Raw genomic sequence first — 22002 nt, 5'->3', positions numbered from 1 at the left:
ATTGTTCTCAAATGCGTGTGCAAGTACAGGTACAGGTTTTACTCGGTGGTAGGTTTGTGCAATCTCCTCTAGGTACCTCCAACTCATCGCATATTCTACCACCAAGAGCAATACTCAGTATTTATGTATTCCAGTTTAAATGGTGAGTGAGCCAGTATAAGTTCAGGCACAAAGAACATAACATTTTAGTGTCGATGCAAGGTATGGTTAATTTCTCTTACAGCGCTTGTGTCCATGGCCAGTGTTGACCATTTACCATCATGTGACTAGAATCCGACACCACCGTGGAGAGTTCTGTTATATGACCAACTATTTGACGTGTTTTCAGATGTTAATGCTGCTTGCACAGTTCAAGTCAATATGGAGAATTTTTGAACAATATATTCCATAAACGTTTTATACGTTCGACCCCGGACTTAAACCGAGAACCTCGGTATCTACAGTGTTTTCGGTTAACCACTAGATCAACAAAGCAGAGAGAAGTATATTTAAATCCAAAGGCATCAGACACACCTCTGAAATCGCACTTGCTCGTGAAACACTTGTGAATCTGCATTAAAAGTATGACGTCAATTCCTCGGACCGCTTGTTTTAGCCTTTGGTTTGTGTTTGTGCTATATTCGATCCCATCAGGGCAAACAGTCTGCTACACATTTGTGTGTAAGCAAACGGTTTGCAATTATAATTGTTACATTATTGTTCAGTGTTTTGTTAAGCCTACATTGTAAGAAACACAATTAGGTTGTAAGTAATTTTGTAGTTAATTCATTCGTAACCTATTTTCGAGGAATAGCAATGGAATATTATAAATAATTATTTCCTCTTGAACTTGAAGAATAATTCATCATACATGTATTGTTTGGAATGAAATTTATTTGCAATAAAATTATTGTGAACCTCTATAGTTTTGTTGATGTAGAATTTTCGGTTCAAGGATTTGTAATAATGACCATCTCTAACAATCTTCTAAATAATACTTTATATTAAACATTCATCTTCAATATTCGGATAAATTTTAGAAAAGATAGGATTCGTTGGCTTCACGTTTGAGTGGAAGTTGTTTTTGCTGTATAATATAATACATACATACATTTACTTACGTGACTATTTCTGCCACGTCACTCTAATGCAAACCGCGTAAAAGAACCTCGTTCCAAAAAAATGATACTAATCGTTTGTATATTTCCGCTAATCTCAGCAATATCTATGTGGATTATCGTTCCATTTTCGCGAATAGATAGACTGATTCATGAGCATTAAAGGTACATAGTTCATGAATGCTTTGAGCAAATTAACTAATGGTATGATTTATAGATTAAGTCGAAAAAATAACGTGATTCCTGAGAGCATTTATGGCGTTCGTTATGTAAATCGATGTTCTCTCAAAATTATTGCTTCTGGTATACTGATATGATTGAAATTAGTTTAATTATAACTCAATCTTGTAACCTTCACTCCAATCTGACTTAATCTAAAAATATAGGCACATTTTAAATATTTCATTCATAAAATACAATTCTGGAGATGTCTTTGTTAAACATAATCACACTGTTATTATGTTTCATAACGCCTAGCTTTGTATTTTTGATACATGTATTTATATATTTATAAATGCAATTTCGGTAAATATCTCAATACGGAATCCATTCGTGCGTTACGTCATTCGATTCTCATGATATCCTCTCGCGTCTGTTTCTTTAAATAGTTAAATGATGGAGTGTCTGGAAAGTTCGTATTCGTATTGCTCTCTGTGTAAATAGATTGCTTTGATATGTATGGGTGTTATATTTTTTTTTTGTTTAGAGGATTTGTTAGGTGTGTCTGGGAACTGCAACGGTACCAAAACACTGGTTAACCAACCACAACGATACAAAGTAATGCTGTTTTGCGGTAGGATATATGATGAGTGGTCGGTACCCAGGTGGGCTTGTACAAAGCCACCACCAAGTACTGTCTGATGTTTTTTTTTATATGCGGGTGGTAGACTATCGTCAATCAATAAACGATATACTCGTATATTGAATATTGATAAAATAATCAAAATACTGTCCAGTAAAAGTAATTTTAAGTAAACTTTAAGTAAGTTAAGTCAGTCCGTAAATATCCTACGACTAACTAAGCATTTATTTCAGATTTTCATTCGACACGTGTAGGTTTTCATACGATTTTTTTCTCCCAACACTTTAATAAAAGTAGGAAATTTCAGTAGAACATTAACAGGTTGCTTTACTTTATAATCCAAAATGCAAAAGATCTCTTTATAATCTTGGAACTAGACTCCTTTCGGGATGTTTTGATCAAAGTAGGAACACTTAGAGTTGCGTCACAATATATTTACAACAATGTTATGCATGTATATTCACAATAACATAGTACACACTACTGATTTTCTTACCAACCGGTAGAATCTACACTCCGAAACGATGGTGTGATACGCAAGTAAAAAGTATATTTTGATTGAGTATTAGTAGTTTTAGTACATTAATTGAGTCATTATCAAAACAAATATCTACCAATAGCACTTATCCATTATTACATACTTATATACATTTATTTTTAATACAGACTCATAGTATGGCGTCTCATGTATGACGTCATATGTAACTCAGTATGCGGAAACTATTATTTACTCTTCGAGACAAATTTATAATGTGCGCAAATCACAGAAAATCTCTTACGAATATAAATCTTAAAATGCGAGTTATTTGTGACTTGTTTTAGTCAATTTTTATTTGAAATTTTCGTAAAACAAAGCCCCTGGATTTAAGCGTAAGCTTGTATTAGGGCAACATTATCCCATAATGATCGAAGATGTCACTTTGACACCGATAGACAATCGTATACATTCCCGGGCCTCGGAACGTACGTAAATGTACCTGACTTCATTCGTGGTGTGTTGCCGGATTGAAATTATGAATCGTTCTCCAAAATCATCGCATATATTTAATTCAACTCACTTGGCTAGTATTAAATTACGAATATAATATTTACCATCGGCATTTTCTTTGAACATTATCTTGAAACGGAGCTCACATTAAAATCTTGCTATTACGTAGTAGGTATACTGTACATTAAAACTAATTATAATTAAAATATTTTATGTTTAAAATTCGAATGCAACGAATATAAACATGAGTAACGGACGCGTGAAAGTTTGTATACTCAAGCTGCGCGAGCGCAATCGTTTGGGATTGACGTCATCAACATTTCACAACAATGAATCTGACATCACATGTCGAAACTGTTCGTTTCCGATACTGTGCTGATGGTTACATTAAAATATAGATTTGTGACTTCTATTTGAATTTTTAAACTAATAAATATTACAATTTACTCTAAAATTGTTTTTTTTTTTTTATTTAACATAGATTGGCAAATGCTCGATGGTTACGATTTACACTGTAGAAAATATTTGCAAAAATCGTGATCGTTAATTTGCCTCCAACCTTGGGAACTACAACGCTATGCCCGTAGTGCCTGGAGTTACACTGGCTGACTCACTCTTCAAAGTACATAGGAATACACGTATTGCTGTTTGTAGAAATTCAGATAGAACATAATTAATCGGTACCTATCCAAACGGCACAAACCAAAGTGTATAAGGACATAAACGCATTATTTCTGTTATTTGGGTCTTAAGTTATGCGGCATAACAGTCATATTACATTTCATAATCTCTGAAGTTTTCATATCTTAGGGCTCTATTTTTATAAGCTTGTCTAGGTAGGTACCACCCTGTCATCAGGTATTCTGCCGCCAATAATAATAATAATTATTGTGTGTTATTGGCTTAAGACACAAGGGCAAGGGTTTCACAAGATCTTAGTATCAAGGTTAGTGGTGCATTGTCGATGCAAGGAATGGTTAATATTTCTGACAGCGCTGTCTATGAGCGGAAGTGACCACTTAATATCAGGTGGTCATCTTGCCGGTCCGCATACATATTACATAAATATACAATATATATGTATATATACAATTATTATTTTATTTTATGACATGTGTTAAATATCAATGTGTTAAATCAACTTACATATAAATATCTGACGCTGAATATTTATATGTTATATAAGTAATCTGCCTGATTACTCGTTTCACTTTTTACACGAGTGGAGCCTTGGACACTTGCATCACATGAATAGCGTAATTAGCGATATAATCTCCGTCGTAAGACTCTTGGACTGGAATAGAAATAGTATATTACTTGAAAAATATAAGCGACTAGGTTAAAGAGTTAAGCTTCAGTTTCTGAAACGCTGATCAACAGAAAATTCGCTAATACGGCTTCAATATGGACGCTAATTGATTGCAGTCCGCAGATTTTTTTAACTTTGCCGGTTCATAATATAAAATCTTTTAAAAAAATATATTGGTAAATAAAGCATATTATTCGATACAAGATTATAAAGATGATATAAAGCGTGGAGTTTATACTTGTTGACTTCCAGGCAGGGTATATTATATACATATATGTTTGTATTTAACTAACATAACTTTGTATTTTAAATGTTAAAAAAAGTAACTACTGAGTTTCTTGCCGGTTCTTTTCGTTAGAATCTGTATTCCGAACCGGTGGTAGCTTCACTTAATAAAATTTGTTAAATGATTGAAAAGTGCTTGTACAACCCTACTTGAATAAAGTATATTTTGATTTTGATAGGCCATCCGTGAGTGTTCAGATAAAATCCAAATCAGTTAATCTAACTATGAGTTTTATCAAGGCTATGTTTAACTTAAATCAATAAAGTTGAGTAATTATATTTGAATAAATTTAATGATCCCTTTACAAGCATATTTTAGTCAATTAACAAGATATAATTAATGTTAAGTTACCACCGGTTTTGGTATGTAGATTTAAGCGAGAAAATTCTACAAGAATATCAGTAGCTGCGCTTTATTACATCATACAAACTTTATATTCATACGTAGGTATACGTAATATGTATACATTATGGACATTTTAATAACTTAATACTGTTTTTTTTTAATAAAACCTATAGATTAAGTAATAAATAAATATTTAAATAATAAATATTGGACAACATCACATACATTACTCTGATCCCAATGTAAATAGCTAAAGTGTTATGGAAAATCAGAAGTAATGACGGTACCACAAATACCCAGGCCCAAGACAACATAGAAAATTAATGAACCTTTTTTACATCGACTCAGCCGGGAATCGAACCCGGGACCTCAGAGTAGCGTACCCATGAAAACCAGTGTACACACTACTTGACCACGGAGGTCGCCCGTGTTAAGTGAACATAATATCTAAAAAATTAATAATTGCCATACCAGAATTTACTGGTATGGCATGACACTGGTATATTTATTTACTTAACTGAATATAAAATGTTAAACCTTGTTTCGTTTTTCCATCAGGCATAGTGAACCGAGGTGACTCGTTCCGACGACGCCGATCACGCTCCGGCAGCCTTGCACCATCATCACCCGCACAATCCGCACCAGAGTCCCAAGAACGCCGTCCAGTGGCATGCCATCGTGTTGCGATGGTCGGCGCTCCTGGAGTTGGCAAGACTGCGCTCATCAGCCAGTTTCAGACGAGCGAATGTATAAACGCTTACGACAGGCAAAGAGGTAATATATCACTTAAATTATTCCGCTTAATATAAGAAAAAAAGTTTATTTGTATAGAAACATATCTACTTTTGATAATACGTAATAATTTACGGGAAAGACATACTAGACAAAACATATAATGGTTATTAATTAGTTTTCCTGTATATGTTTCATCATCATCATCCTCCTGCCCTTATCCCAATTTTACTTGGGGTCGGCGCAGCATGTCCTCTTCTTCCATACTTCTCTGTCAGACGTCATCTCACAAGTAACATTCTTTCTAACCATATCGTCTTTCACACAATCCATCCATCGTTTCTTGGGTCGTCCCCTACCTCTATATCCATCCACATCCATACTCAAAACCTTTCTCACAACATGGTCCTCATTCCTCCGCATAACATGCCCATACCAAGACAGCCGGTTTCCAGATAGCTTCTCGGTTACCGGTGCCACTTTCAAACTTCCTCTTATGTACTCATTCCTTACTCTATCCATTCGCGTAACACCACACATTGCTCTCAGCATTCTCATCTCCGCCACATGCAATTGTCTTTCAGTCATCCCTTTTATAGCCCAACACTCTGATCCATATAGAATAGCAGGTCTGATCATGGTCTTATAGATCTTCCCCTTAAGTCTAAGGGGAATACGGGGGTCACAAATTGTTCCCGTAACCTGCCGCCATTTCATCCACCCTGTGTTAATCCTGTGCTTTACCGTTCGATCTATTTCGCCATCGCCTTGAATGAGTGAACCGAGATACCGGAAGTCGGAGCCGACTGGAAGGGCTACGCCATCAAGCGCTATGGCTTCAGGACCGGAGAGACCGCCGAAATCGCAGAACATGTATTCAGTCTTCGTTCTACTGATTTTCAAGCCAACATTCTCCAGTTTCTGTTGCCAATCTTCCAATCTATTCTGGATCTCAGGTCCATCTTCACCAACCAGTACAATGTCGTCGGCAAAAAGCATGCACCAGGGTGCCTCCTCCTGTATGTTCGCCGTTAGAGCGTCCATAATCAGCAGGAAGAGGTAAGGACTTAGAGCCGACCCTTGGTGCAACCCTACAGCCACACTGAACTGGTCAGTGTTGCCGGCAGACGATCGGACGTAGGTACAGGATCCCCTGTACATAGCACGGACTAACTCCACATACTTCCCAGGCAAACCTTTCTCTTTCAATGCCCACCATAACACTTCACGAGGCACCCTATCATAGGCTTTCTCGAGATCAATGAATACCATGTGCAGGTTCTTGTGAGCACGTCTGTACTTCTCGCACAATTGGCGGAGTGCAAAAATAGCGTCCATTGTCCCTCGACCTGACATAAACCCAAACTGATTTTGGGCAATTTCACTCTCTTCTCGCAATCTTCTCTCTATTACCTTCTCCCATATTTTCATAGTATGTGACATGAGCTTTATCCCTCTATAGTTGTTGCAATCCTGTATATCCCCTTTATTTTTGAAGATGGGCACTAGCGAACTACTGCACCATTCTTGAGGGATGGTTTCTTCATGCAACAACTTATTGAAGAATAAAGTCAACCACATACATCCGTCAGTCTTTAACACCTTCCATACTTCAACTGGTATGTCATCTGGACCCAAAGCCTTCCCATTTTTCATACTTTTGACTGCTGTCATTATCTCATCCATGCTTATTTCTCTTACTAATCCCTTATTTACTTGTGCCTCTTGGAGAATACCATTCCAGTCATTCTCTTCATTCATAAGCTTTTCAAAATAAATCTTCCATCGCTCTTTTATTTCCTCATCTCTACATAACACCTTACCAGCCTCATCTTTCATGCATTTGATATGTGTTATATCTCTCGATCGTCTTTCTCTCTCTCTCGTAATTCGGTAGAGTTCCTTCTGGCCTCTAGGGCTGTCCAGTGAGTTGTACAACTTTTCTTGTGCCTTAGCTCTGGCCACTGCTACCGCCTTCTTTGCTCTCCTCTTAAATTCCTTGTAAACTTCCTTTTTTTCATCTTTTAAACTTGTATTCACATTTTTTACAACCTGCCATTCTTTAAATGCCACTTTCTTCTCTCTCAGTACATTTTGCACTTCCAAATTCCACCACCATGTATCCCTATCTATCAGACCTTTTCCTTTCGACTCTCCAAACACATCCTTTGCGACCTTCCTTATGTGCCTGGCCATCTCATTCCAACAATCATCTACCAATTTCTCTTCCATCTCATTCATTTCTATAATTTTCTCCACTATATGGTTCCTAAATCTACTAGCACATTCATCATTCTCTAACATACGCCATCTTGTCTTTGGAGGGGGCCGTATTTGGCTGTTTCTGGGGGAGACACTTAATTTAACATCCATCACCACAAGCCTATGTTGGGCGACTAATGCTTCGCCTGGCAGCACTTTACAGTTTTTGACACAGCATAGACTCCTCCGCCTCACTAGGAAGTAGTCTATCTGTGTCGCGTGGTGGCCACTCTTGTAGGTTATTAGGTGTTCCTCTTTTTTCTTAAACCACGTGTTTGTTATAGCCAGGTCGAAGGCACAGGCAGCTTGTAAAAGTGTCTCACCGTCAGCGTTCCGGTTTCCCAATCCCCACCCACCATGCACTCTCTCATATCCATCATTCTCTCTTCCTACATGGCCATTAAAATCACCACCCACGTAGACTTCCTCGCTATCCTGTATATTCATCAGCAGGCAATCAAAGTCCTCCCAAAACTTTTCTTTCACGCTCTCCTCACAGCCTGACTGCGGCGCATACACACTTACTAGATTCAGTGTCATGCCGTCCACAATCAGTTTAATCGCTATCAGTCTATCATTCGCTCTTTTTATATCCACCACACATTCTTTTAACCTACTATCTAAAACTATACCCACACCATTTCTCTTGCCATCACTTCCACAATAAAATAATTTATATCCTTCTCCGATTTCCCTAGCCCTTGCACCCTTCCACTTTGTCTCTTGCAGGCACGCTGCATTTATCCGTCGCCTTTTTAAAACATCTGCTAGCTCTCTTCCTCTTCCAGACATCGTTCCTACATTCCAACTTGCACACCTCAATTTTAACTCTCTCACACTTCGAGCTCGCTTCTTACGTCGCACCCGCCCGTTCCGGTGCGACAACCCTTGTCCATTTCCCACAGGAGCCGGGTGCTGCCCCTGCGCGTCGCCTGTGGGGTACGCCCTAGCCCTATCACTCGAATGGTTTTTAGTATCCATGCTGCTAAGGGTTTTGGCTTAAGATTTTATGGTCGGCCGCCTGCCTGACACCTTCCTTCCTTCCTGACACCTTCCTTGGGAATGCTGTCGTGGTGGTTTACCCGCCACCGTGCGGGTAGCCCTAAGTGCAGGTGATATGCAGTGGGCCTTGAATACCCTTAGTCGCCTCTTACGACACCCACGGGTAGAGTTGGGGAGGTCCTATTCTAATCCGGGACCATCACGGTTATTCCTGTATATGTTTATTATGTTGAATAAATATATTTAATTAAAAAAAAAAAAAAGATTTATTCAGAATGGATGGACGTGCTTTCGCTAAAACTGTCACTTTCCAAAGCGGACTGCTACTTAAAATTACTTATCAACTAATTTTACTCAGGGTCTTCGTATTCGCAGCCTCTAGCTACTAGTCCAAACGGCAGTTAACTTATAACACTGACATGTGTTTAGTTAGTAATTAACGTTTCTGGATATTAATCCACAAAGCGTAAGCGCCTTGTTTCCGAGTGATGCATTAGGTCTCGTATTCCATCACTTAAGAAATTATAATCTACCGTAATGGTGTGTGATCACGTTATAAAATGGAAGTGAGTTAGTGACGTCAGAAAAAGTACTATTTCTTATGATTTTTAACATTCCTATCGACGTTTATAAATAAATTTATCCTTATTTATTTCGTCTGTCAAAAGAACTTTGTGCAAGACCGTCTGGGTAGGTACCACCCACTCATCAGATATTCTACCACCAAATAACAGTACACTGTATTGTTGTGTTCCGGTTAGAAGGGTGAGTGAGCCAGTGTAATCACAGGCACAAGGGACATAACATCTTAGTTCCCAAAGTTGGTGGCGCATAGGTGATGTAAGGAATGGTTAATATTTCTTACAGCGCCTTTGTCTATGGGCGGTGGTGACCACAAATAATGTTAAAATATAAGATTAGGAACAGACAGTCAAGAGAAACTGTGGAGCTGCTGTCTATTATAGACATAGACCTGTATTACAGAATGAAAAATCCGCACACGAATTTAGATATACCAACCCGCATTGCAGCAGCGTGGTGGAATATGCTCCATATCTTCTCCTCGAAGGGAGAGGAGGCCTTAGCCCAGCAGTGGGAAATTTACAGGTTGTTGATGTATGTATGTATGAATTTAGATATAACATAACGAACTTAGAGCAGAATCACGTATGAAAAGAAAACAAAATATACAAGATAATGACGATCGAATTATAAGTAGTTACTTTTTTTTAATTAAAGAATGATAATAATATTCGTATTCAGAGTTAATCTTGTCGTTTCCAGTTTGGATTGATTATCGACAGTCAAAAATCTCTGACCGAGAAAAACCAACGAAAGAAACATATACATATTTTTTATATCTAATATAACATTTATATATTTTACATACATATAATCCTTTTTTTAACGGCCATTACAAAGTAGTCACTTTTTTTTTTCGCTGGAAAAACGCGTTAAAAACGCGTGTGGAACTCGCCGGTGCCCAAGATGTTAGCGGCACACCGGAATACCCACTAAAAAACCAGCGGTACCCTCTCCGTCTCATCGGTAGGCGCCACGAGATCGAATACAAAGTAGTCACTTGAACAAAGTGAAATAAATTAGCTCAATAATAATTTATATGTACGTTACAAGATATTTTCTTAATTAAAAAACTTAAAGGTAAAGCAAAAATAACGTAACATACAATATAAATATTCTCTAATTACAATAATCACAGAGGAAAAAGAGCAAGACAAAGCGGTTAATTGTTCCAGTTCGTTTGAAAAATACAAAAGAATATTTCTTTTATTCCGTTCCTCCGCCACAATAAAATTAACGCTGGATCTAGCCGAGATAAACGAAGTCAGATAGTTGGCATTTTGTATCACCTTATTAGATAACTTTTATATTGAAACGTACGTACTATACATGGGCATCCAAAGCGAACATTCAAATATTTCTTACTTTTGAATAAAGGATATATCTGAATATAAATTAAAAGTATATACTGGGTAACATCTTCTATCTCGCTTTTTTGCAATCCATCGGTGATTTCGTGAAAAGAGACAGAAATGTGTAACAGGAAGCCGTGAAAGCGCGCGCTGTTTGATTTGACCAATGAGCGCGCGCGATTCTAGAGTTAGTTGACGTTGCTTATTAGAGAGATTTCAAATGTCTGATCATGTGCGACTACTGTAGGGGTCAAAATATTTTTAGATTATTTCTATCATAAAACGCTTTATTCTGAGAGTGTTGTACTATTGTGTGGGAGTAAGAGTACTTACAAAGTCATGGAATATGAACAAATCAAACCAATATAGGTATGTTAAGTTCTTCAAAGTACATACGCATTAAATTTAAAAAAAAAAAAAATATTGTAAATCTAATGTAATCGTTGAAATGTAAATTCCACTGAAAATGAGCTACAAACTCAGATAAACTCTACAAAATTATTCTTTTTCATTAATTATATTCCCGTCTGCTTCGCTGGTCATTAAATACAAAGGGGTAATGATCAACGGAATTCAAAAAATTAACAGCCAATTTACTCACAAAGTCGCGCCTCTTCACGTTAAATTATTGTGAAAATAGATCTATAACCATCTACGGACGATTCCAAATCGATTGACCATAGTCTCATAACGATTGTTTACGATACTTTTCATTTTATAAATTACATATATATATAATGAAAATGTTTGTATAAACACATATAAATAGATACGTTTATAAAAGAACTTTGATATATTTTCTGGCACTATACGATACGACCAATGCATTTTGTAACTGTCAAAGAATAAAATAAAATAAAAAAAACAAACGTCATAACAGAACTTTTAAAAATCAATACGTCATTGCGAATAACAGAGATTACCAGGAAAAGAACGTATGTAACGCAACCGAACATTGCAAAGCGTAATCAATGTCGAATTGGACACTATACATAAATCAGTGTTTAAATAAATCTTTACAATGAAAATGTTATTTGGAAATTTACTTGAAATCATTTAATTCAGACGATCGTGGATTAAATTAATAAAATAGTTTTTTATGTATCACAAATAACAAACAAACAAATCATAAATTAAAATCACATGTTAAGTAAACTTTGATTAAAAAGCCGCATTACCTACTCGATAAAACATTATAAAGATAATAAAAAAAAATGTAGAAGTTAATATTTATTAAAATTCATGAAGGATAAATAATAATTGAATTGTTTTTAATTACATGTGTAACTTGACTTTCGTTTTGACTTGAAAATAGTATATATATATTTTGAACAATTAATATATAAATCATTATCTAAAAAAATCAAATAAGACTTCTATGTCTGAACTAGATATACAAATATGTGTATGTTAATTTTTTTTTAAATAGAACTTTAAGTGAATTATATCATCTAAACCAACAATCAAAATAAGATAAAAATACAATAATTAAATAAACAATAAATACGGATGAAATTCGCAATCAATCTGAGTGAATTATATTTAAGATCAAAGATCGAAAATTTAATCCGGATAAGCAATTAGGGCCAAAATCAATCGATGGATTTACGCAACATTTTTAAACAAAAATATGTTTAGACGTCGGCTCTTAGATTAGAGATTACTTTCTGTATAAAAGCTTCTAAACCTATCTGTCAAGTTTGACGTTTCTTTTTTAATCCAAATAAAATCCATGTTTAAGGGTTAATACTTGTTAATAAAAAATAATCGCACTATATAATAGATAATCGTATAATCTTAATTATGTCATCGCGGAGAATTATTTATTTCTTCTTTAGTTTAAGTTAAAACTTCATTAAGTAAATACTTACCTTGTACTTACAATTAAACGCTAAAGGAGAACTAACGATAACTATAATAAAAAGTATACTTATCCTTTGAAGATAGTTCTTCAACGCGAACAAGAAGGAAATAAAGATTTACGACAAATTTATTTATAATACAAAACTGTATACATATCATTATAGGACATGGTTGTCATAATTTGATATAACAGCAGGTTTAACAATATTTAAAATAAGTCTACGTTATATATAATATAGTCCAAGTGGCTATAGTTGTGAGTTCACTCAGGCTGCAATAAAACAAATCTACCCTGTCGGCTATGACGTAAATAAATTAGAGGGTACCCACAACCACCAATAATACAAAATCTTAATGTATAATAAAAAATTGTCATATAACTGTAAAATTTCAGTAAGGTCAAAAAAGGTTATATATCATAAAAAATATATACTAAAAAGATTCATATTAACAAGCGCTAAAATCAACCTTCGATATTAGATCGATCAACCAATCAATCATACAGGATAAGTGGCCATTGAATCGCCTGAGATGCGGCTCATCCACTTTTAATTACTCTTGATAACAAAGGGCAACTAATTAAAATCGCAGATTGAGTTCTCGAATTCTTCGAAAGCTCTCCGACTCGACTACGCTTCTTTGAAACACACCTTTAAATTTATTGCTAATTAATTTAAAGAATACAAAAAAAAATGGGTTTAAATCCTTAAATTTTAAACATTTAGTAAACTATTGAAATAAAACTAGTTTTTAACGGATTTAATCGCGTATATTAATTATTTTAACATCCCGACGTTTCGAGCACTTTGCAGTGTTCGTGGTCACGGGCAGACTCACGGGCATTTAGTAAACTACTTACTGCCTACGGCTACGCTCGCTTGTATGGTCGTTGTGTTCCTCTGAAAAGCGTTAAGACAGAAAAACGAAATAAACTAACTAATAATCAAATTCATGTTCGTATTTATAATATTTTTTATGATTAACTAGCGACCCGCCCCGGCTTCGCACGGATGCAATGCTAATACTAAATATAGTACAGAATGTCTTTATATCACAGATGTTTTCGTCATTAGACAACAAACCGCTATGTCCTTGCGTTTTAAATCTGTAATATCTTCAAAAATATTCATTTAAATTACAAGCTGTAAAGGGCCATATTGATCTATATTAAAAGCACAATCTATTTAAGGGACTTTATTGAATAAGGATTAATCCTTTATTGCTTATAATCGCTTCGTCAATAAGCCATTATTTCTCGTAAAAAGTAAATGATAAAAATGGTTATTGTGGGTTATCCTAGAAGATAGACCTAATCCTAAGAGATAGAAATATAACATCAATGACTTTTTTGTAGACCTTTTTAAGGCGTACAATACTGTAGTATATTATTTTGATCTATCTCGTAGGGTTCAGGCAGCGTTTCCGATGTAATCGAAAAAAATGTGTTTATTTAAAATTATCAGTGTTTCTCTACTATATCATATCCATGTAATTATATTTATAAATCTTAAAAAAAACTGCAATTAAATCCGTTGCATAGTTTTAAAGATCTAAGCATACACAGGCAGACATGAGTCGAGATGACCCAGTGGTTAGAACGCGTGCATCTTAACCGATGATTTCGGGTTCAAACCCAGGCAGGCACCACTGAATTTTCATGTGCTTAATTTGTGTTTATAATTCATCTCGTGCCCGGCGGTGAAGGAAAACATCGTGAGGATACCTGCCTGTGTCTAATTTCAACGAAATTCTGCCACATGTGTATTCCGCCAACCCGCATTGGAGCAGCGTGGTGGAATATGCTCCAAACCTTCTCCACAAAGGGAGAGGAGGCCTTTAGCCCAGCAGTGGGAAATTTACAGATTGTTAATGCAAAATCGAAACATTACATTACAATACATCTATTAAAACCTTACATAGTATAATAATAAGAAACTTACATCTTGATTTATTAAAAGATACAATTATGTACAACTTATTGTCAGCCGGGGATTCGTTTGCCTTTTATTTAGTCATCAGGTATTAGGGATAAACAGTCTGGATCAACCTCTGTCCTATCTTGGAGTTCAATCTTGGTTCATACCAAATTTCATCAAATTCGGTTCAGTAGTTTGGCCGTGAAGAAGTACCAGATAGACAGACAGACAGAGTTACTTTTGCATTCATAATATTAGTTTAGGGTGTAAATGTGTCAAGATATTCTGCATGAAACATATTTGACATACTAAGACATTACTAGTCTATTCCAAACACAGGCGTTACGACAAATAGACTTTGACATTGAATTGTTGAGATATCTGTCAAGATCTTGAATAATATTTTTTAGTCATTATTTGTGAAAATATGGTGTTTTGAATATCGGCGATGTTTTATGGATACTTTTGAAGTTTTATTAGAATAAAAATATATAAGTTTCTAAGGTTTGTTTATCTTTAGCCCTTTGATTGAAAAGGCTGCATTATTGACTAGGCTTAGTTTGAAAACGGCTATCTAACCCAAAATCAGCCGTGAGGTCGTCAATATCATGAGTAGGATTTTTAAGCATAACACAAATGTCACAAGTCTTATAAATTAATTTAAGTATACTGATAATTTTTTGTCAAAATCATATAGTTATAATAAATAATAAATAAATATTGGACAACATCACATACATTACTCTAATACCAATGTAAGTAGCTAAAACGCTTGTGTTATGGAAAATCAGAAATAACGACAGTACCACATACACCCAGACCCAAGACAACATAGAAAATTAATGAACTTTTTCTACTTCGACTCGGCCGGGATCGAACCCGGGACCTCGGAGTGACGTGCACATTAAAACCGGTGTACACACAACTCGACCACGGAGGTCGTCGATAATAGCGACTGACTTACAAATGACACAAATAATATACTTGCTTGTATCACTAACAATTCAAAAAGTTTTATCAATGACGGAGTATAAAAGACCACGATACAAGTATAATAAACTCGATTAGACCTCATCATAAGGCTGTCTCGGGAGATTTAGATCGTCGGTAAAATGTCACTGAACGTAAAAGAAGTTGATTGAATTTTGGCAACCTCTATAAACGCGTATCAATCCTTATTGTGTTACCGTTAAGGTTTATAATAGGTTGTATTTAGTTTTATAGAAAAGAGTCAATTTTGTCTATTCATTTCTGTAGTTTAAGGCTTGAATTATATAGATAATTCTGTGGCTTCGCATTTCATTGAAATTCTGAAAATTCTTTTTTTTTTTAGCTGCTACGAATTGTCTATGGGTTTTAAATCTTGCTTAATTTATGAAAAAGGAATTAAAATTTCGAAGAGAATTTAGAATTTGATATATTAGGTACTTAAAAATAAATTCCACTTCGGGGATTAATTTTGGTATAAATATTCTAAGCGATAAATTTCAATATTTCCGTTGCTGCGGGGATGGTCATGAGCTTTATTTATTTATACTTTATTTTACTAACACGAAGCCTGTAATTTTGATTATGATATACATCAAAAGACCCAGTTTGGCAAAGGTCAGTACGTCATATATTTAAATACTAAAAGCATCAAAAACAACACCGCGATAAATACAGTGTGGCAGTGTTTATGAACTATATTAATTTTTAAAAAACACATTTTGATAATTTCCCTTGTCCTTTTTTTTGAATCAAATCCCTGGTTTATTTTCTACATTTTATACTTACCTTGGTAATTTTTATAAAATGTTAGTAACCCTAGGTAAAACAAACATTATCGGAATTTTGGAAAATATTTGTCTCCATTCATACAGATACAAGGCAATCTCTTTTTTTTTTTTATGGCCTTGGTTGGTGGACGAGCATATGGGCCACCTGATGTTAAGTGGTCACCACCGCCCATAGACAAAGGCGCTCTAAGAAATATTAACCATTCCTTACATCACCTATGCGCCACCAAACTTGGGAACTAAGATGTTATGTCCCTTGTGCCTGTGATTACACTGGCTCACTCAAATACCTTATACAATAGTTATACTGTACAAATTCCTTTACATAAATATCATTTACAAATTCCAATTATAAGTACCATTAGCCGAATTCTTATACACATTTTAAATTATTCTAATAGTTGCTTACAAATATTTTTCGAAAAGGGAAGTAATTCCAATTAATTCGAAACTAAAGAGAGATATTGGGTAATGAATAGGCCGATTAATAAGCTTGCTGTGGAAGGTGTGATGGATCTTTAACCCACTTCAAATGTCTGTCGTAGGTTTGGCAAAATCGTGAACAATATATGGACCGAATTACGGCTATCTGTTCAATTGTATACTAGTAGTACTCTTTAAACCAAGATTTTCTTATCAAATATTCGACCGCCAAATAGCAAGTTTGAAGAGTGAGCGAGCCAGTGTAGAGGCACAACTAATATTGGCATAATTGTAGACTTGAATTGCAGTATCAAAAACATTTAGAAAATCTGGGACATGAAGCATTTCGAATTTGCTTCAACTCCAACTTTTTTATCCGTATAAAACTTCGAAGGCAACTTCGTTAGGTGTACAGGAAAAAGCAATCCCAGTTTTATTTAAAAAAAAAGATAGCAATATCGTACGTATCGTAAGTACGACACGACTAAACTAATATTTCCAACGCAATATCTCTTTGAGGAACATTTCAGAATCATACAACAATACTGAAAAGTTTTCACTTTTCACGGGAAATTTATCATCACTCAAATTAATGTTTAAAATAGGAACGCTTCCGGAGACCTTTACAAGGAGAATTTGACAATGATATAAAAAAATAGCAACATCTGAATTATTATTAAATATTTCAAAAAAAGAACATAGAATTTCCATTGAGAATAAAAAAAAACATGAAAGTCAATGTCTTTCTTTACTAGAAATGATTTGAAGCAAGAAAAGCTAAATCATTAATCTATTTTACTAAAGTCGTCCAAGGCAATTTACCAGACAGGACAGTTCCCAAGGGACGGAACCGACTTATTAATTAGGGCAAGATTTTCTCTATATTTTTATTATTCTATTAAATTTGTAACGAAAACTGAGCGTACTTACATGTCATTCATTAAATCCATCCATTTTATTTATTACTTCCTAACAATATCACCATAATATCATTAAGTACTGTAGAAAATACTATAGAAACAATATCAATTGTATATATTGATTATTTTGTGATTGAAGAATAAAGTTGCCAGTTAGAAAAAAAACGTAATCTATACATAAAACAGGCTCAACTCTACGCCATTTAAACTAAACTTCTTTTGAGGTTATTTGTTTGACTTTCTGTTTAAAACGTTAAAGCGTTTACTGTTATTATCTTTAACAATACATGCAGATGTATATTTTATAAATTTTGAAGACTTACAAATCTGTCACATAAAAAAATATCTGTTTCTCTGTAGTTTTCAGTGCGATCGCTTCTAATGAACTTGGATTGCCAGTTCTTTACTACTAAGTACTATGTCCAACCAGAAACTGCAAACGAATCATATCAGATTCTAAAGCACTTAGATCACCAGTTTTCTTTCCTACTAAGTACTATGTCCAACCAGAAACTACAAACGAATCATATCAAAGTTGCACATCAATAGGAAAAATATTTTTTGCGTGAAATCCGACTAAACAACAAACAAAACTTTATAATATATGTTTTAGTATATATTAAGTCAATTGTATAGGTAAGGCATACATAGCCAGTGTAACAGTCAATGTGTCAGTGTGTGTGTGTTTCTTTACTGTATATTTATTAACTTCTTAATGTCATACAATTTTTTTTGTAGCATTCCTCTGCAAACAATATCGATAATAGCCCATTTATTTAATATTTCTTCATCCAAACAATCAACTGACACTCATTTATCAGTTTGAATGCCTTTTAAATGGACGTCTCATCACTATAATACATAAAAGGTAATAAAACATCGATGATATACACTTATTTTTACACATTAAATTCCGACGTGTGTGAGTGTGGTTTGTGAATAAGAAATTATTTTACTATACGGCGACATCGACTGTCTTTTTTTTTTAATATTCAATTAATCCTTAGTCATCTTTCCGGCACCATTCGATATTTAAAAATTATTTTATTTATTCATGGCTGGCATGGAGATAAAATCTTTATAATTGTACTCGTAAGAAGTCGGAACGGGCAGCTGAAATATAAAAACGCAATCACAATATTCATTCAAGACTTGACACGAACCAAATATTCGTATTTAAAAAAGGAATACGGAATATTCGGCCAAGCAATTTTTAGGCGCGGTATTCTGTCCCATGATTGGAAAATCTTTTTTTTTTTTATTTTGTTACACAATTCTTACTTATTTGCAACTGATATTGCTATACTATTTTGTTAATTACTGTAGTGTATTACGTAATTGTAAATTACTTTCACAGTATAAAAACATATTGTTTAAAAAATCAGTCTAAAAGTATTGATCATATAAAACTTTTTTAAAAGTATAACAAACACAAATGCCTTTACGCACACATACGAAATGGACACATTTGACATTCTTGATTATTAATATCGGGTCAATGACTCTAAAATATCGGTTCCTAAATATCTTGAACCAAATAGTCGATACAAAGATTTCAAAGCACAAGTTTATGTTAAAACTCTTTAAAAACACGATAAAAAAGTATCACCATAATCGATAAATCGTAGGAGGACTTGTGGGCTTCGTGCAAGCCCGTCTGGGTACCACCCACTCATCAAATATTTTATTGCTAAACAACAGAACTCAGTATTGTTCTGTTCCGGTTTGAGCCAGTGTAACTACAGAGACAAGGGACATAACATCTTAGTTTCCAATGTCGGTGGCGCATTGGCGATGTGAGAAGTGGGTTATATTTCTTATAGCGCCATTGTCTATGAGCGGTGGTAACCACTTACCATCAAGTGGCCCACATGCTCGTCCGCAAAAGGAATGCTTACTACTTAACTATTACAAAGTCTAGTAATAGTAAAGTCAAAGTCAAAGTCAAAAAGTCAAAAATCTTTATTCAATATAGAAGTGTTTACACTTGCTTATTGATTGTCAAAAATCTACCACCGGTTCGGAATTTAGCACCTCGGACCTGAGAAGAACCGGCGAAAGAAACTCAGCGGGATATATTTTTTTTCATTTCTTTTCATTAGTATATCAAGTACTTAGTGTACTTAGTGTTTATTTTATTTAGTCTGTAATTCCCATTGCGTATCTCAACAATGAAAACATGAAGATTGATCAATACAATATTCTTTAATTGAATCTTTCTTCTTTCCAAAATACAACAATTAATAGTTCAACAAACTCTTTGTTTCAAAAGACAAAATGTCTATAAAAATCTGAATATATGTATTATAGCCGTGAAATTGTATAAACCGTCAAATCTATCTCGCAAGATTTTTAGTTGTCATAAGACTGAGAACAGTAATTCAACTAACAATAAAACATACAAAATTTCGATAATTGGTAATCTGTTACGTTAGATTAGTGCTTGTAATTTAACTGAAATTAACTAACTAAAAATTAAGCGTTAAATTTAAAGGAGTATGTCAACAATTTTACGATGACATATATACACAGACGTATGTACATATAGATACTTATGTCATAGAGATTAAAATTAATATTCAAAGGGACAAATTGAATTAACCCAATCAGAAGAGGTTGGGGAAATTACATGAGTATTCGTTACCCAACACACGTGCTCATTACGTCGTATTCAAATAGAATTTAATAAGGGCAACATTATAATTCGTAAGTTAAACTTCTGTGAATATCTTTCGACTTTTGAATAAAGTCAAATACGAATATACAAAGAGTTTTATTAACATTTTTTTTTTAATATTCCTATAAGATTATCCGAACGAAAAAGTTTCTTAGAATTTCGTAGATGTCAAATCAAGTGAAATCAAATGTTAATCAAGTTGGCTCTTTTCTCAAGCATTTTTGAATCGTCATAAAATAAGAATTACCTGTAGAACTGCCACCGGTTTGGAATGTGGATACTAAGTGTATTCGTTTTATTTTTAGCCATTTTTTTATCTTTTTTTCTTATCGTTATACTTCATAATTGTATCGTATTTGCTTCTGGTGATAATCAGCACTTAGTAACTAACAATTAACATTTATAGATTTATTTAATGGGGTCACCACAGCACATATACATTCGTGCTGTAAGAAATATTAACATTCCCTACTTCGCAAATGCGCCGCTAACTTTAGGTGCTAAAATGTTATGTCCCTCTCACTCGGCTTTAAACTGGAACATAACACTAACTAAAGAAGTACTACTAGATTATGTTGTGATAAACTGATTTAATTTCAAATATCATTATATATACATACTCATATATGTTGAAGCTATGATGGCGCAGTAGTTATTAGAACGTGTGCTCAATCAAAAAAAAAAGCAACACGATATGTTGAAAAATTAGTATATATGTTGGATATAAATCTGCCACAGGTTTATCTAACAACCCATATTGGAGCAGCGTGGTGGAATTAGCCCCAAAACTCCTCTAAAGCAGGCCTTAGCCCAGCTATACATTTACAGTCTTTACTGGGTATTTTACTGAGAGGTCACGAAGTCACTAAGATCACGTTTTTTATTTAGAAACATTCCTTTTATCTTTTCCTTGTACATAAGGAAATGACTAAATCATATTTTAAATTAAGAAGTTGGTAGATTGCCTTTGTAGGCAGCCTTATTGTTACATTGCGTACATATTATATTGTTGTTTGTTTTATATCGTCTTATTTCCATACAAATGTATTGGATTATTATTAAATTTATAAGTTTGTTACCAAATATGTACAAAGAAATCAAAGTAAAAAAGTCCTGCATACATACAAATTATGATCGAGTGGAATTTTGACAAAAATGGTAATAGCGTTTCCTCGTTGAATCGGAATTCCGATGTCTAGTCGGAATATGATATCAGTGGATGAATAAAACACAGCAGGTCTGTTTTAAAAAAAGGCCTATTACAATGTCCAAGTTTTAACTGTCAACAGCATAATTTCAAACGTAATTGATAATACTAAACTTGTTTTTAAATTTGGAAGACAATTTAGTTTTTTTTTTTAAGTCGAACTTGACAGTATTACTTCTTTTGGTAAGAACAATATCATTAAATAATTTAAAAAGGCGTAAGAGGTAAATTGCTTTTCGTTGTATATGAATGTTTAAGAGTTAAGATAATAAATAATTTTGCATGGGTCATACCGACTTTTATTTGTTACAAATCTCAATAGCTCTTGATAAAATTCGTCCAAGAGTTATTTCACGGATAATAAGTGGTCACTGTGTAAATAATTGTTAATATTTTATACATATTCGTTTTCTATATTAATAATCCAAGTCATAATCAAATGTTTATTTTTAATATAGTAT

General features: G+C 34.2%; 1 protein-coding gene across 1 annotated transcript in view; it reads left to right on the top strand.

Annotated features, from left to right (window-relative positions):
* LOC125069382 (GTP-binding protein REM 1) overlaps positions 1-22002 on the top strand; it is a 141123-nt gene that overhangs the window by 103003 nt on the left and 16118 nt on the right. The window contains exon 2 of the mRNA XM_047678860.1: positions 5386-5601. Within this exon, the coding sequence (XP_047534816.1) occupies positions 5386-5601 (216 nt within the window). The remainder of the gene's footprint in view (positions 1-5385; positions 5602-22002) is intronic.

This window comes from Vanessa atalanta, chromosome 15 (assembly GCF_905147765.1).
Source record: "Vanessa atalanta chromosome 15, ilVanAtal1.2, whole genome shotgun sequence".
Taxonomy (NCBI): domain Eukaryota; kingdom Metazoa; phylum Arthropoda; class Insecta; order Lepidoptera; family Nymphalidae; genus Vanessa; species Vanessa atalanta.
This window is presented reverse-complemented; position numbering and strand designations above follow the sequence as displayed.